The sequence below is a fragment of the Protopterus annectens genome, chromosome 5.part0, assembly GCF_019279795.1.
Source record: "Protopterus annectens isolate FY-2018-M chromosome 5.part0, PAN1.0, whole genome shotgun sequence".
NCBI lineage: Eukaryota > Metazoa > Chordata > Ceratodontiformes > Protopteridae > Protopterus > Protopterus annectens.
The window spans coordinates 1639860957-1639879927 of NC_056735.1; the positions used below are offsets into that span (position 1 = coordinate 1639860957).

The 18971-nt window shown below is 38.2% G+C and overlaps 1 protein-coding gene across 1 annotated transcript in view; it reads left to right on the forward strand.

Moving 5' to 3' along the window:
• SYNJ1 (synaptojanin 1) overlaps window positions 1–6915 on the forward strand; it is a 2168218-nt gene extending 2161303 nt beyond the window's left edge. Inside the window, exon 32 of the mRNA XM_044071423.1 lies at window positions 873–6915. Coding sequence (XP_043927358.1) covers window positions 873–1766 — 894 coding nt within the window. The 3' untranslated portion in view covers window positions 1767–6915. The remainder of the gene's footprint in view (window positions 1–872) is intronic.
• Window positions 6916–18971: the final 12056 nt, after the last annotated feature.

The following is an 18971-nucleotide window of genomic DNA, read 5'->3' on the forward strand; positions in this document are numbered from 1 at the left end:
AAAAAGTCTTGGACAACAGAACACATTTTGGGGGAAGAAGGCAGTTTGAAAGCGTGGCAGTATTTTTATGTAGTAGTGCGTATATGAGTTTAAAAATACTAATAGAATCTGAGAGCATGGGACATATATAACAGTTGTGCAGGACAGATGTACATTAACACTGGTAAATTTAGAAGTGGATCATGGCTGAAAAGCTTTTTCTGTATCATCTCATTTACCCAGTGATCAAATGAATGAACAAATCTGACAGAGTGTCTAGAAATAGAGACTACTTCTATGTCTTGCCTGGTAAATGAAATGCTTGATAGAATGTCGATAGAGGGGTTCAGATTTTTTCGGGTTTTATGGGCATTTTTATAGGTTTTGGGGGATGCATAATTGTTAAGGTGTTTATCTAACACATACAAAATACAGGATTTGATTCTCACCTGTGGTCACTGTATGGTTATTCGCTAAGTGTATAATAGTCTGCAGACTGATTTAGTATTTACCTATAAACCTGTGCCAACTAGGTATACTGTTTGGACAAGCTTTTCTTCACCTGGTCTTCGATTCATTGTTCTGTCTTCATGCTAACAGTCATGTTTCATAGCGAATGCCTAAACTTTACATAACTTTACTATGGTAATGTTTTCTTATTTTTAATATTTTTTCTCACAAAGATTAATTCGTAAGTATTGCTTTAAATAATGCCTCATACATGTACTTTGTTACTAAATATATTTTTTCTGTCTATCTACTTTATTTTATTTAACTGCAGTCATTATAGTTTTTTTTGTTTTGCATGCTGAATTAACCATAAAATGTAATTTGCACTTCTTTGTTAAGGAGTACCATTGTATTAACACATTCATCAAAACTGTTTTTTGTAGGGAAAAACAAATGGAATTTATGGCGCTAGAACACAGAATATATTAGATGACCCTTTTGAAGAAGTTTCATTTGACTTCCAGAAATCCAGGCCAGCAATCCATACATCAAGTGGAAGAACTATGCTGCAGTCATCACATGCTCATACATTTCCTAATTCAGTGGTAAAACGACCAAAACCACTGCAAAAAGCATCGACACTGGAAAGATGTTGGAATAATAAGGAAACTGACAACTGCATGCCAACAGTACTCCAACAGTGTAGTTCTCAAGAAAGACTTCGTTCCTCTCCTAACCCTTTTGTAAAAGAAGCAAAGATGTTAGGCTGTAACCCCTTTAATGAAAAACCTGTTTCTAGCCCATTTGGGCCTATACATTCACAGCCTGAACAGTCTGTTTCTAATCCATTTAGAACTGTACGTTCAGAATCTGAATTGGTGACCAGTATTAATACACAGAGCTCATTTTCTGCTAATCCATTTACCTCTTCATTACCCTCTGAGTTTTCCAAAGACAGGGTAACATTTTCTGTTGAACCAGAGGCTAACACATCATCCTTTCAAGAAAATCCTTTTGCATGTGAAAATGCAAAATACAAAGGTTGGGTAACCTTTGATGATGATAGCTTCAGTGAAAAGCTAAAAAGGAAAAATGTAAACTCCCTGCAGGTCAGCAGCTTTGATTCAATAAGTTTCTCAGCGCAACAGGATTCTGGAAAGAATGCATTTTCTTGTATGGATTTACCTTTGGGAAGTGACTGGAGGATTAATGCCCCTGCTTCGATTCCTATAGTAACAACTCAAAGACCTCCAGTACCAGCAAGATTAAACACAGGCCAACCTATAACATCTTTGACGTATGCTCCTTCACCAGAACAAGAGTTTACAGAGCGATAGAAATTATTTAAAATGCAAAATGCTTTTGAAGACGTTTTGATTTAAAATGTACAGAAATGGGCTTTAAATGTGCAATATTTTGCTTCTTTGTAACAGAGCTTTATACTTGAAGACTAGTGATAACCATTTGCTTATCTGTTCTGCAAGTATACGTACAGTGAATTGTAAAAAAAAAAAAAACGTTTCTAGGAAAGAAGTGTTTATTATTAATGTATCTCACCCTCAGTCATATAGGTGGAAAAGTTTCTGGAACTGCACTTTTTATTTAGACTGGGCAGCAGCAGCATGATCCAAAAAGCACTTAATGTTTTTTTTTTAGGACTTTTCTAGCAGTGGCAATAATTTTAATGCTAGCAAATCACATGAGATAGTATTTTGTCTGGGGAGAGTAGCTTTTTTTTTTTTTTTAATGCTTATATGTTGGAGTAGCCGTACAGCCTAGTATTACCGTTAGCCGGCATAACATTCTTGAGACAGATGATGTTTGAGTATTCCATCCAGTGAATGAAAGGGATTGCAATTAATGCCAGTGCACTGCCAGACAGATTTTTGTCCATCTTTCCAGTCTGTTGTCTTTGCCTTTTTATCTGTAGATTTTTTACTGTACATCTTTTAAGAGAAGACCTACCAAATATCATTAGACTTAATTTCAGTTTTACTTTTTACATTAGAAAAATTTATTGGATATAGAAGTCATCAGATAACAAACAAAAGGGAAAGATTGGGCATTAATGTTATTGTATAGTAGTTGGGATTTTTAAAAAATTTTGAAACTGAGTCTGTGGACTTAAGATAGACAACCTTCTGTGCATCAGTCAGATGTTACAAAGTCCTAAAAGAATGGTATGGTTGGCAGACTAATGATACTAGTTAGCTGTCTGAAAGGGCTAGCAAAAGGAAAAAAAAGACTATCTTTGTGTCTCATATAAGTTGTACTACCACACAATAACAGCTTAAAAAGCCAAAAGGCCTTGTATTCACAGAATGTGAATTCTAATTTCAGTTGCCCCAGGTGACTCTCCTTCATGTATGCCTTGAAATCACATTACTAGCGGAAATGTGATGTCACTGTTCCCCCTTGCTAACATATATGGTCTGTCTGGTTTCTACTTGTGTAACTATTGGGGAAAATACAGATTTCATGGCCATGACATGAACTTGCAGCTGCACATTTAATGTGGTCTCTACAGAAGTTTTTTGTGCCAGTAATATAGTTGTACAGGAGCTCTTCATTTGCAAAAGAAACAGTAAGCCAAGTGAAGCATTCTTGTACAGCCCCACAGCAGTGAGGATAATGGTTTTACTCATTTTCACTGCCAAAAATATCCATGATGGTTTGCACAGTTCTGTGTGAACAGGTACTGTGCACATTTCATTTTTACTTAAAAAATGAATGACATGCTACTGATATCCTTCAGATATTCTTTTCCTTTTTTACATTCACCATCCCATGAACTTCCAGTGTAAACTGTGTCACAACCTTCACTCGTTTAGGCACCTTACCTGCAGAGAACCATCTTCTCATGCAGCTGAAATTGAAGAAGCGAGGCGTGTGCATTTGGTGTATATGCAGTAGGTTCAGAAAATGTGTGTAATAGATAGCTATGGCAGAAATTGAAACAATCATTTTAGCACATGCTGGTGTTGTATGTTGTTCCAAGACTGCTGCGTCACTCAAATTTGTTTGTGTCATTTTTGTTATACTCCAGAAATAGTGTTTGAGTGATCATTCTGATGTGATTTTGTTTTTAGCCGAAGTATTGACACAATCAAATTTTACTTGCCTCCAGTATGGTGATACTTTACCTTTCCTTCGTATCCATTGCTCTGTCCCCTATGACATATCTACAATAACCTGAACCTGTCACTTTTGTACGGAGTTAAGACACTTCTCAGTAGTTTTTAATGACACACACTGGATTTTTTTGTTAATTTTAGGTTTATAGACATAGCCTTATGAAGCTGTTCTTCATCTAGCAAAAAGCAGTGACTAATTTCTTGCTTTTGTAAGGAAGCATTCGCATGTGCACAAAACAATGCAGAGAGGATGTGGAAATATTAAAAAAAAACAAGCAAATTAATGATTTTTACATGTTAAATCAATAAAGTGATCATAAAACTCTTGGCGCTTGCAACTATAAAGATTATTTAAAAAACTACTGCATGTTGTCTCAGAAAAGCTTAGCTTCAGGTTACTGTAGTTCAGTCAGAGGAGACTGGACACTTAAGGAAAAGAAAAGACAACTGCATCATGATGTTGTGTTGTATTGCAGGACTAAAAAATCCTGAGCTGAAAACAAAATCATGTCAGAGTTTAGTTTGGTTTAGTTTATGTGTCAACCAGCTGCATTCTTCTCAGACTAATGGCACTGGAGCTGTACAGTTCAGAGTAACCAATTCAGCTAGCATCTTTTTGAGATATGAAGAAAACCCGTGTGCACACATTCAGAACATGCAGAACCCACCATTACAGTGACTAGAGATTAAGACTGAACCCTGGACTATGGAACAGTGAGGCAGTAGCTTTACCCATGGAGCCACTACACTGCCCTTAGCTGTTCACAGCACAGCATTTTAAGGTAGAAAAGAAAGCTAATATTACTCATTTACACTAATGCTGGGGACATTAATCAGTGTATCATAAAAACTTGTTTATTCAGCCTCTGCTCATATTTGGCCTGCAACAGCTTTCTTCTCTTTGCATTCCTGTTGATCATTAAAAGTCTGTTGAATTAAATTCTCCAGTCATTGTTGCAAGAGCAGTAGTTTTGACTGTAAGATCAGTTTATGGCCCAGATTTTTTTCAGCTTCTACCCATAGTTATGCTTAACAACATTTGTTGCTCTATAGTTCCACTGACTATTAAAATATGTTGTGAAATTCAGGATATTTATAAATACTACACAGTACTTCTGTCAAACAGCGCTGGTAACAAATTTGAGTTATGTCATCAGTAGTGGTCTGTTTTATAAGACTGCTTGGAGTAAAAGAAGTCAGTATCCTGTAAAACCTTGAAAACGCAAGAAGATTGTAAAAAGTAATTTTATATATGTTTATTTTTCATCTTTCTGATAGAATTTTAGCCAAAACATTACCATGCTCTTCACCAACTTATTTCTGACCAGCATTGCTGCTGCTGCTACTTTAATTGAGCACTTAGATTTGGTGCGAAGTATATTCATATATGTTTTTTGTTTACATTATTTCTAAATAGTTACTATAACTATACTTGTTTGGCTGTTGTGGCTGACCATCAGCTTCCCCCCAGATTCCTATGTCCTGTCTTCATTCACCTGGTCTGCCAGCCCCTTCTTGTTCCAGGGTTGATGAAGAGATTGAGGGTTCTGGGGCAGGATCATACTGCTGCTAGGAGTGGGTGTTTTACACACACTCATGGTGTATCATCCCACATCACTGGTGACTCGACCAATGCCTCTGCCATTCCTAGGACTATGCATGTCTCCAACATCTGCTGGAGATCATCTGAGGGGTGAGCACTAGCCTTGAATCATTAAAAGAGTTTATCAAATGGTTATTGAGTGTTGTGATGTCTTAGAAAAATCAGTATTTTTTTCTTGGCAGTTAATATCTTGTGTTAGGATGTTGCAAGTATACACGGCACTTGTGTTTCGTGAAGATTATATTTCATTGAGAACCATTCTTGGGTCAGTTGCCATGTGGTATGATGGCTTACTCTCCTGAAGGCACTTACTGTTTGTTTTGCATGAAACTACTTGTGTCTCTGCATAATTTATTAGGTTGGGTAGTGCATTAAACAGTATCTCTGCTGATTGACTTGTTTTAAATAAGACAGAATTTAGAGCATTTTACTAGAGCAATGTGTATTTTTTTCAACCATCTTCAGAATTTGGCTGTTGTTGTTATTTGCACAGCATCTATGTCTGATCTTTGCATACAGTTACCTGATGCCGCAGATTATATCTTGATTCTGAAGTCCTCCATGATATTTGGTCTTAATTGTCCTCAGTCAAAGGACCTTTATAATTTCCCATGTCTGTGAGGTATGGTTTTGTTTACTTCTTTGGATTCTCTCCTAGATCTTCCTGCAATAAAGGCTTGCATCAAAACAAGAGAGTGCAGTAATATTAGGTACTTGGCATAATGGTCGTTCATCAGAGTAACATCTAACAAGTAGTAGCTTTTGCATTGCAGTGTCCTGTAGAAACTAACCAGTCTAGGAGTTGCCTAAATTGATGGTAGAAATGTAGACCTTATACACTGTCATACTCATGATTTGTGATGCTATTTAGTGAACAATGTTTTGATGTGCCAGATATAAGAAACATTAGTTCTAAACATGTTACAAACTGCACGTGTGTGGTGATTACCTCATGGAAATGACTTTTCTCACCCTGGTGAGAAGGCACCTGAATGTTTTAGGTGGTGCTTCATGTATTAAAATGTTTATATATAGATGTTGCCTGGTAGCAAAGTCCAGCAAGAGCAGTCTGCTCAGACATGTGCTTATTCATTGCTATGTTTTAATATACAACTAAACTGAATATACATGTATACACAGTATGTGTATTAGGAAACTGCTAAAGATATATTCCCTTCTTTAACTCTTCAAATGTTACTTTCCTTGCTAAGTGCTTTTAGAAATCAAAATGGTATGTACTTTCTCAGAAAGTTGGTGCAGATTTCAGATCTGTTCTACATATGATATTCCATTTTCAAATCCTGCAAGTGGTTTTCCCCTTTTGAAATGGATTTTATGCATTTTGTTTCTGTGATAAAGGAAAATCTAAATTTAACTTTGTTTTTATCATTCTGTTGTGGTAAATTAGCTCTGTGTTTACCCGTCGAATGGCTATTCCACGAACACCAACTGTCAAACGTAATTTTTATTGAACAGGCAAATCATTGTAAGGAAATTCATTGAAGTGTAATAGTTGGCAGGAAAATCTAAATTTAACTTTGTTTTTATCATTCTGTTGTGGTAAATTAGGTTTGTGTTTACCCGTCGAATGGCTATTCCACAAACACCAACTGTCAAACGTAATTTTTATCGAACAGGCAAATCATTGTAAGGAAATTCATTGAAGTGTAATAGTTGGCCAACAACAAAGAAGTACAGCAGTAAATAATGTAAACTAAACACACCTTTTTATAAATTTGCCCTTTTCTCCACTGTAGTGCAATCTCAGAGTTGGTATGTATAGTTGGGGGGTGTGGGGGTGCAGCCCTCCACCTTGCTGCAACCCACCAAGGTGGGGGGCTGTGCCCACCACACCCCCCCCAAACTATATATTCCAACTCCAAGATCGCATTACCGTGGGTAAAAGGGCAAATTTATAAAATGGTTTATTTAGTTTACGTTATGCACTGCAGTACTTCCTCACATTATATTTCAATGAATTTCCTTATGATGATTTGCCTGTTCGATAAAAATGACATTTGGGGGTTAGGGTTCACGGAATAGCTGCTTGACAAGAATGCCGTTCAATGGGTAAACTTAGAGCCGGTAAATCAAATACTGTCAATAAAACAAACATTTTCCTCCTACTGTATATATTAGTGATTTGCTTAGATTTATTAAAGAAAGCCATGTAAAATACATATTAATTTATTGTGCTTTCTGTCATCTGTATGGATAAGGGATGTTGCCACTTCCTGCAAGTACATTGTCTGAAATGTGCCTCAGTCTAAGGAGCATTTGTTTCTACATAAACAGAACTGCATTCATCATTGCAAAGCAGTGTACTTGCAGATGTAATTTTCTGCTGTAAGAAGATTCTTTGAATACCGTGCTGCTGCATTTGTAAACCAAAATATCAAAGGCTTTTTTGATGGGTCCATGGTTTGATTTGGTTCATCTTTTCTAGCAGCAAAAATTTTAGAAGATCCACTTTCAGGGACTTGCATATTCCTGCTTCAGAGCACATTGTGATTTAAAACACTAGCTATACAAGCACAAGTCCTACTAGCCTGCTAGTACTTTTTGGCTGCTCAGTGTAGTTCAGGCTACCTTCTTTGTTATCATTGGTGAAGTTCTGCATTTGTATACTCATCAGGTCATGGACTGGTTGCACATGAGACTGAGGGCTCCTCTCCTAGGATGGGCCCCAGCCCAATTGAGCTGGCAGATTCTAGTTGAGGAGGGATCCCTCGAGTCATGTTTGGCTTTTGACTCAGAAACTAGATATACAACAAACATTGATGGGAGGTTGAGACAGAGGTGCAGGATATTAGGGAATATGGTTTGAAGCCATCAGAGGCTTCTCTCTAGCCCATACCAGTTTTGGCTAGAATGCTATCACATGCTGGTTCCATTCCACCTGACACCCATTGTATGTTATTCACATGCTTGCCTTCACATGGTAGTGCACATGAGCACATCTTAACAGGTACTGGGGTCAGCATAACTTCCTTACCTTTGGGCTTTTGTGTGGAGTCTGATGACCCTAAGGCCAGAGTATCTTAGATGGACAAAAATGAGTCTACCCCCTTTGCTTCCCCTCCAGATTACTTAGACATGCCTTCTGGAATCTCTGGGAAAGAGGTCTGAGGTCTTCTTGGATATCTTGGCAAGGAGACAGTTACTAAGGATGTTGTCCAAGCAGTGTGAAGGTTTTGTGACTTTACCTTTTCATCTCCCAAACGGACGTTGTCTTTGAGCCTTTACGTAAGTGGGTATTAGAATTAACCAAGCATTGTATTATGGAGGTTGGTATAATGGTTAAGGTGTTTACCATAAAGACACAAGGTACAGGGTTTGATTCACACCTTTGAAGGAGAATTGGCTAGGCTTAAAATGGCCCTGCAAGAGCAGCTAGCTTAGTACTTGCCTGTGAACCGGTGAACCTATAATGGAGTCGTATGTGATCTCTTTGATCCAGTATAGGTCTCAAAGACTACAGTATTTTGACACCTTGCCACCTGGTAGGGAGTCCAAGGCTTCAGAGAGTTTACTCCTGTGCCACTTGGAGCATAGTCTTCTCAATTGTCCATCTTGCCTACCTCAGTTCCAGTCCTGCTTGGTTAGAAGATCTCTAGAATGGCTTGGGAGCATTTTGGAATCCGGGATCTAGGCCAACATTGAAAAGAAATTGTAACTTTGACTGTGGAGGCTCTCTGGCTAGCAAAGATTTATTGGCTCAAGTATTTTTATGTACAAAATGGAATGGATGAGGCTAGCAGGAGTACGGGAACAAGATCTTGGAAGCCCCCCCCCCTTTTTTTTTTTTTTTGTGGAAGTGCTGCTTATTGAACCTGCTCAAGATCTTTTATTCAGCCTTGTAACAGGAAAGCAAACCCTGATCTCTGTGGAATGCTTTTATGATATCCCTTCCTCTACCTCTGTGTTTTTCTTCTGAGCCTGTGTAATACCTAAAGTACAAAAGGCTTCTGTGCTGCCTGAGATAGGTTATGAAATGTTACATGGTCTTACTGTTCAAGTCCTGCAGTCCTGATGATACTCTTGAACTGCCCATGTTCTGAGTTCATGACATCAGACATCCATATTTGAAACTCATTAATTCTTCTACAGCAAGAGCTGCACTAGCAGATAAGTTCATCACTGGGGAGCTCTTGGGCCAGACCCAGACTCTACTCATAGGAACTGTAGAGGGTGTCACATTTTTGTAAAGGATGGAAGTTTACTCTTGCTTCTTTCTGATCCTGAATGGAACAGATAAGTACCATCCTGCTGTGGACTTCAGCAACTTTAACAGTCCAGTAAGTTTTGTCTTGGATAGTCACCCTATGGAGGCTTATATGTTTGTTTCTATAGAGTGTCCAGATGGTGTCCCTAGACACAATAATCACCTGGCACATCTGTATTGGGGTTGACACAAAAACTTGTCTGATTTGTTGTGTGTGGTCATCATTTCTTATACATAGTGCCGTCATCTGAGCTTTTTTAATTGCCCAAAGTCTTTACCAAGGTGATATCCTATCCAGATATTCCTGGAAATGACCCTTCAGTGAGTGATCCTGTAGTTTCAGTCCATGGGAATTCATTGTAGATTGTGGGAAGTTCTTTCTGTGTTCTGCTCAGGGGACTGCCTTTATAAGTGCAAAGCTGAAATATGTTCAGTAGTGGTCATTCCTGACGTTGAAGAAGGACTTGGTTATCCAGGCAAGGATGCACACAGGGTCCAGGCTTGTACTCTGCTATGCTTTTGGGAGTTAAGGGCTTCCATGTTCTTGATGCATAACTGAGGTTGTGGGTGTTGCAATGGAGTATGACATTCAGAGACTTCAACATTCATTCATGTACCTTGTTTTGGTGCTGTACTCCTGTCATTAGGCTCTGGAGAGGTGTGCAGCCCATACCAGTTTTCTGGTTGATCTTCCTTTTGTGCAACATCATTCCTCATGGATTGCAATGATATATACTTTTTACGCAGGCGGAGGAGCTCACCTACATTTCCACACAGTGCAAGGAGTGTGGCCCTTCTTGAATAATATCAATTTGGGGTCAGAGCAGTCTTTCTGACTCTGATGATCTTTCAGACAAAGTCTTCCAGGGCTTTCATAGATTTCAAATGATACAGGAAACCCTTCCAGTCCAAGTTAGGGCTATCCCAATGGTTGGAAGCGACATCTATTTCCAACTCGAGGCTTGGCTTTTGATGTAGAGCACTTGATCCCTCTAGATTTCTAGTTAGGGCCTCAAAGATTATTGAGGCTGCTAGAAAGCCCTTCAGTCATAAGTTTAACCTTTATGCCTTCATGTGGAAACGGTTAGTTTGGGTGGAGTGGTACTGTGCACTACCCCCTTATGTCAACTTTTAGACTGTCTTTACTTATCCTAAACATCTATATGATTTATGCTTTGGTTATTCTGTGTTCGAGATGCATGTGTAAGCTATCCTTGTGTACTATGAGTTTGTGGAGGGAAGGATTATGGTCCAATACTGATTGGTTAGGCAGTTCCTTAAGAGTGCTGCATCTCCCTTCTTCTTTGAATAATCTCTCTAGCTCATGAGATTGGAGGTTTATGGTTGAGAGATGCACCCTTCCTTTCTCCATGTAAGATCTCTGCTTCAAGCTTTTAGGTCAAGAAACTACCCCTGGTCTTTTACAGGTACAGGGGGCCTGTCAGGGCAAACTCATGTTTTCCTGTAAAGGTGGCTTTAAAATCATACTTTAACCTATGTACCCACCTCCCATTTGTCCTCCACGGTGATAAAAACTGGGGGGCTTTCATAACCTGGATGTACATTAACAACTCAGGTGTTACTCAAAATGGTTGTGCAAATTTAGGAAGATAGACCAGTTACTTTTTGTGTTAGGGATGGAAGGGCTCATGGTGGTCAAGCAGATACTTTTTATGTGGCTTTCCAACTGCTTTGTTTTTTGTTTTTTAATCTGGCATCTGACTCTTATTTACAAATACTGCATGTAATGTTCACTTCACTTGAAGAATTGCTGACTTTATTGCTTGCTTCTAGACTGTCTCCATTGCCGATGTTTGTGCTGTGACCACTTGGTCATCAGTGCACACCTTCATCAATTATTATCTTAACTTTGATGCCAGGAATTGGGCCTTAATTGAGAAAATGCTGCTCTGGGTCAATGCTTTCTTAATTCATTGATCATGTGGTCCTATTGCTCCTTCCATGTTGGTATTTACTGTTTGGGATTCATTTCTGCAATGACCAGGCAAGGAGGGCCCTCCTTGAGTGATATAACTGATGCATTCTTACTATAATTATTGATGTGTGAGAGGACCTTTCTTCATAGGTCAGAAATCTCCCTTGAAGATCGTAGTTTCTTCACTAGTATTGGCATTTAGATTTCACCACATGTTTAACCAAGTATGCATTTGCATGTTAATTGGTTAATGATGTGTGTGTTAAATCATCATTATTTTTATTTGCAGGAAGGTGCTCTCTGGTGGCATGGGATAAACTGGCATGTTGTAGTGATATACGTGCATGTGTAACCTCCGTTATATCACAGAGTTCATCATTACAGGCATGCGTGCATCCCTGAATATTTATCTTCAAATTTTTTTGATAATTGCTTGAAAATATGAACCCTACAAAGGACCCATTAAGAAAGATATTATTTTGGTGAACTAATGTAGTAAGAACATATTTATTATTTCTCTGTGTCAATAAGGCAGATGTCTGCTGTAACTATAGTGTCTTTTATAATGAAAGGCTATATTTGTACAGTCACATTTATTGTGGTATTTAGTAGATAGATTTCCACATTTCCTAGTATGCTACTAGTCAGTTTTCAGAATGAACTGCTGTCTGAAATCTGGTTTTCATGTAAAGAATTATGTAATAGATGTATAAAATAGATGATTTATAGTGCAGAATTACAAAATCTGCTAAATTGTTTAAACCAGTTAGAGCATTTATGGTAGTGTTAAATTCTGCTAGTGGTTGCTCATATGATTTTTCTATTCAGTGTAATCACCACAAGTGTTTAGAAATGAATAGAGACATATGTAAATAGTGGATTATAGATTGAAAGCCTATGTCAAGCTGTTTTAAAGAGAATAATTTGTAAATTGAAGTGCTTATGCAGGTTAAGTCCTTTTGGAATTTACAAAGTGCATTGTAGGCATTTGTAAGCACTGTGGCATTACAGCAAAGTAAGCCGAACTTGAATCATTTTGATTAGGTATGTGGTCACAGTGTTCTAAAATGGTTGTGGTATAGAATTCTTGTGTTCTGATGATTAGACTACATCTGTATAATGACACTTTTCCAGATGCAGTGTAGTCTAATTTCATGAATGTTCACACAGTTTTGGTCTCTGGGTATATAACTAATTTTATCAGTGTATAAAAAGGTGGTACGGTACATTCACATGCCGTACAAATGTTTAAATTTTAGGTGTTAAAACACTGTGCTGGGTAGTAAATATGATGGAATATAGTGAATTTTATATCATAATATATTGTTTCCATGGAGCTATCAATACTTTCAGTACATTGAAAGTACTTTAACTGCAGTACTGATTCTTAACTTGCTTTAATATATGGGTTGAACTCTTACCTAGTTAAATTTCTTATGCTGTGTTGGTGTTTAAATACTGTCAGAAGAATGTACCAAAAGTATGTATATGTGCTGGGGAGAGGAGGAGGTCAGAACTGCACTACCTGACCCCAAGCTCTACCGCCTCTGTGTACAGTTCCATATTTGTGGTTCATATTTTTACCTCTTCATTTTTTTTATTAAGAATGTTCATACTACTATAACTAGTCTGTAGAGTTTGCAGCACCTTAGCAGTATTTACATGGTAGAGCTTCCATTGGAAACGTCAGCAAATTACTTCACCAGGCATTCTTTTATCTCAAAACCTAAGTAGCACACTTTTCTTCATATCAACAGTTATTCTGTAACATTTAATGAATTATATAAATGTATCTGCTGTCAAATTCACAGTGGATATTAGACTCTGAAAATGTAATTGATGTCCTAATGGAAGCTCTAAAAAATAAAATTAATTCAAGAAATCACTGTAAATGTGTAGATTTGTATAAGTCTTGTATTCTATTAATGTAGTTGGCATAGCCATTGTAACATCAGTGATTCTTGGTAAAGTATTCTACAGCAAAGAATGATTCGATGTGTGTGTGTCTCCTTCCATTCCAGAATTCTGCAGTATTTCAGCTCACCCATATATTTCACTTGCAGACATCTTGTAAACCCTGGTGTTGTATTTATGCAATAAATATGTCTGAAGCACTGTTTTGTGTCTGTTTTATCAGATAATATTTAATGACAAGTTTGAAATTTATTTTGCCTTACAGTTTACAGAAATACACACAGACGTAAGAGTAATTTTGAATTTTCATAGAAATGTCTTTGCTATGATTAAAGGCAGCATGCTTCAGCAGAGATATTTGAATTGTAACAGCTTCATATTCTTATTAACTGAAAGTAAGTAATTTAGCAATAACACAATTTAAGACATTATCCAGGTATTGACCTGCTGCTGGAGTAGTTAAATTTGCTCCACAAGGCCTGCAGATGAAATTCAGGAATAGAATCGGGTTATTGAATGGCCATCAAGGATATGGAGTGTCAGATCTCCAATTATAGCTGTTCTCTCCTGTTGAGAAATTTGTTATGCAGCAGGACTGATGATAGACTGTGCAGTGTGAATATTATTCATTCATTCTCCTGTCACCCACTTAATATAGCTCAAAATCGTGGGGGAGCATGTGCTTCTTCCAACAGTCGCTCAATCCAAGGCAGTGAAACTAGTGTTGGATGGGACTGCAGCCTCTCTTGAGAGAAAATCACACTACCTTACACATTACAGTCACATTTACAGACAGTGTGGAAAACTGTCTCTTCACCTGTGGCAGGTGTTTAGAATATGAGAATAAATTGGTGTACGCAATGAAAACTCATGTAGACTTAGTGAGGACTTGAGTATGCACAGAAGGTACCCTAGCTGCAAATCAAACTAATTCACTAAGTGATGTAAAAGCAGCAATGTTAACCACTGTGCCATGCAATAAGAAGTGATGGTCCACAGCCAAATCTCTTCCTGTTTAGATGGAAGTATGCTACATTTTAAGACCCACCAATAACACATTTTAAGAAGTCATACCTCCATCTAAGCAGGAAGAGACTCGTGTTGTTCTTTCTGCTTCTTTTTGTTTTTCAGCAATGAGGACTTAATCCCTCCCGCAATGGTTGTTAAATGACACTTTTACAAGTAGGGGCTTCTGGTGGACAAGATATGAATGGCATACCATGTTCCAAGTTTTTGGAAGACAATACCGACAAAATAATATAGAACTATAGCTAAAGAAAGTATAACCAACAAAAATGCAAAATAATCAAAAGTACAATATTATATAAATAAAATATCACTGAGCAGAATTCTTTGTGGAGGGTTACTGTAATAGTAAATTATAAACACAACTTGAACATGACCTTTTCTCTCTGAACATCTGATTAAGTGAAAATAAACTCCTACTTAACTCCAAAAAAAAAATGGTGAAAGCTCCAGTACCACTCAGCATCAAAGACAGCAGTAATGGGTATCTTTAAATATTTAGCTAGACTAGACCCTCAACTTCTATGTCCACGTAGACAAAACCAGGAAAAATGTCAACTCCTTACTGTTGTAGGCAAGAACAATTTCTCCCTTTCTCACAAAAAAAGTTAGAGCAGGCATTGGCAAAGCAGTACTTATAGCACAACTTGAGCAAGACATACGTATCATAACCACAGGTTCCCAAAATAACTTGTTAACTTTACAATCTCAAAATATGTCTATTCATGACTTCCAAAATGGCTGCAAACTGATCAACAGCTTAATTGCAACTCTCCCAGTGTGAAAACTGAAGCTAGAATGAAAATGCCAATGAAATTGTCACCTTAGGCAAGAATTCCGTTAATGACTAATAAGTCCACTGTCTGGATGCCAGCAAAGAAGAAGAAATTTAGAGAACCTGAAAGAAAATCACCTAAATCCAACTGCATCATTCATCCAGACCACCTTCTGTGGCATCTTCCTTCAGATCCTTTTGGTCATTGAGGAGCCTCTTGGAAACAGACATCAACAGGATGTGGAAGCTTTTCCATACTCAGATCCAACTGGGGGTCCTCCTGGTGTCTACCACATTGGTAGCTCCAGGTCTGGTCCCACTCATCCCAGCCATAATCTCTCCTGTACTGGTACCAACTTTGGATCAAGTGCCCACAGTAACCTAGAGGCACCCCTGCCAGAACCAACAGCACTTTCAACTTAACCAACTGTTTCCCTCACTCTTTCAACTCCAACTTCATCAGATCAGGATAGGTGTCAGGGCCAAGGCTTGGGGGTCTGGTCAACTGTGAGATTTTTGGAGCTCTTCCTACCCTTAGGTGTTTCAGCTCCGGGCAGTTCAGCACTGATGTCTGCCTCTAAACTGAGTCTGGTTGGTGCTGGGAATGTTCTTTCTTTGGCCTCTTCAGGTCATGGGGTGCAACTTTGACTGTGATAGCAGTTTCAGCTTTTGAGATGGACCTGTCCAGGTCTTGACAGGAGGTGTCTCATTCCCCCTTGACTCTGTCCTGACCCCCCCTCCCTTGGACCCTATGGCTATATCTGCTCCTCATTGTTTCATAGGGACAGTCAGCCTTTGTAAGCCTCAAGGGTTCTCACTTGGTGAGTTCCCCCTCTAATTCTGACCTTTCCTCAGATACTTCAGTGGGAAGGGACATAGGAAACCGTCCTGCAAAGATTAGGCATCTTGACTCCTCTCCAGAGTCTGTCACTGAGGATACAGATTTTGAGGGAGGGGAGGGATCCCCAAGATCATCTCTGAATGACTTTTCCTTTGGAGATATTATCAAATTGATGAAGCAGAGAGAGGGTTGGTTCACTGAAGATCCCCTCCCCAGATGAGTCTGTATTTTTTGAGACTTTCAGGGTTGGCTCTTCTACATCCTGGTTGGTCCCACCCACTGATGAGCTGATAGACCTGGTTTCTCAGCAGACCTGAAAGGAACCTGATGTGGTGGAGCCTATCCATATAACAGTTTGTTGCACTTTACCAGCAGCCACCCATAGTGGAAGACGGTTAAAGGACAAATGGTCAGATTGCCTAGGATCATTACGGACAAGTTAACCTTTGCCGAGGAGTTGAAGGTTCTACAGGGAATGTTTTGGTAGAAGAACTGGGTCAGGAAATTCTTACTAATAAGAGTGAAATACACCCTCCTATTTTGGATTTTCCACACACTTTCAACCCTTTTAAGAACAACAGAGTAAATGATTTTCGTAGATTTTGTAGAGCTATAAAATTACAGTGCTGTTAGTAGTAAAGTTAAGAATATTTTGGATAAGAATTGGAATGGCATTTTTGGAACCTGTCAGTTAATTGTGACTAGGTCCTTCAGTAGTATATAACAGAAGGAAAAATTAAAAAAAAAAACACTTTGAACTCAATACAAATATGGTACTAAAAATGGGGATAAAATTAAAATAATGAGAAAATGTGAGGATTGTTCTCAATGCCCTTACATTTTTGAAGGTTGTAGCTTTTTTAATTGTAGTTCCAAAGGGGTTGTCTTTGCAGCTAAGTGTTTGAGCTGTCTAGCATTTTACATTTGAAGACAGAATAGACACTTGGGAAACAAAATTGTCATCTTTATGTGATTAGGAAGGGGGACAACTTAAATGCACTGAGCAAACATAAAAACATGTAGCAGTTTTAAGAAGTTTATATTTTTTATAGTAGAAAATGTAGAACAAAATGCCAGGGGAAGGTAATGGGAACGTCACCTGTAATATGAAGAGTTTTTGTGGCAACTCCTATTAAATGCTTCATCACCCCCAGGCATTAATGATCAAATTTCACTAAGCAGTGTGTTAACTCTTAGAACAGATGAACTTTTGTAATTACATTTTAATAATTTTTAACTATTTTTGATTGTTTCTACATGACTTTAATGTAATATTGTTTTTTTGTGTGCATTTTTGTGAGGATGTTTGAAATTAGTTAATGCTTAACAGTATTTAGTTAGGGTGAATTTAGTGGATTTAATTGGCTATTTGTCAAGTGGGATAGCTATTTAAAGACTAGTGACACAACTTCTCTGACTGAAGAATTTCCTTTTGTAAGTAAGATCGAAAGTGATTAGTTTTTGTATTCATTTTTCTCATTTTTTTTTATTAAACAGTTCTTGATTGACATTGTTTGCAGGTCAGCATTTTTTGGGGGGGTTACACTGAAATAATCTGTTTTTGGAGGACTAGTTCTTATAAACTGTAGCAAACTGCTTGCTACAAATGTAGCATCAGTTGCTACAGTTTATACCCTGTCTGCACTGAGCACTACAGTGCTCAGGTTTTAGTTTAAAAAAAAAAAAAAAAAAAAGAGAGATTTTTTAAACTGTACAAACTGCTTGCTTCAATGTAGCAAGCAGTAGCTACAGTTTAAACTATACACAGAGTGCTACAGTGCTCAGGTTTGACCACAAATGCAATACCAGCTTTTAAAAGCCAGTATTGTATTAGAGACAGGGTTCAGATGATAATTGCCCCCCAGCAAGCACTCAAAGCAGTTGGCCCTCTCATCCAACCCAAGTTATGCCACTGATGTACTTATCTTAACACTAGACCCATGTTGTCTTGTTCCGTCCATCTCAACAGATGAGTTATCAAATCAGACATCAGTGTCTTTTTCAAGAGCTTGGATCCAGGGCTCTGGCTCCTCCCCTACCCACAATTTCCTCTAGTGCCTAGATTATCTCAGTTTAAGTTTGCCTACTTGAACCTAGTACCCCTGACGTACAGGTCATAAAAAGGTATAAACAGCTCCAGGGTGCCACTAAGACAAAGACCTGGTCCAGTCCAATTTTTCAGTGAAGGACAATAAAGAAGGACAGTTTAGGATGGGGGACAGAGTGAGGGGATGTTGAGCATGATAGAACAAGACAACACAGATTTAGCATTATGGTAAGTACATAACTTTCATATCCAATGTTGTCTTTTTTCCATCTGACTCAACAGATGGGACAGATTCCCAAGCTACCACAGAATCCTAGGAGGTCTCATGGAAGGATATTTTGAATTACGGTGGATCTAAACAATGCATGGGATCTAGACCGTACACCGTACACCCAGGTTGTAATATGACACAAAAGTATGAACCAAGTAGCTACAGCACAGATCTCATCTATGGTTACTCTGCCCAAATTGAGTGATCCTTGGGCTTGTGCAGTAATGCTAACCCCATTTTTTTATAAACAAGGGAAATGCAGTCAGAGAGCCACTTAGACAAAGTCACTGTTTAAGCTCCTTGACCCAATTTGGCCTTTGAGAAGGAAAGAAAAAGTTGGTCTGTCGTACTAAATCATTTGGTTAAGATTTGCTTCTGAAGCCACTTTAGGAAGAAAATGAGGACTGGTGTACAAAGATACTATATCCTTGTGAAAAAAAACAGGTACACAGGTTTGTAGCATAATGCTTTAAACTCAGATATCCTCCTAGCTGAGGTAAATAGCACTAGAGAAATGTTTTTGTTTTTCATGTAAGGAATTTTAGTTCTGCTGAAGAAGCTCATTCAAAGGGGGGACCTAGTTAAGGCATGAAGCGTGACACTAATGTCCCACGTTGGAAATGGATCCCTGACTGGAGGTCTATGAAGGAAAATTCCCTTTAGAAAAGTCTTGGAGATCTTCAAGGAAACAATTGAAGTTTAGTTTTTGTCCTACAAGAAAGTTGGATATGCAAACTGTACCGTGATGATTGAGAAACTAGCACCTTTCT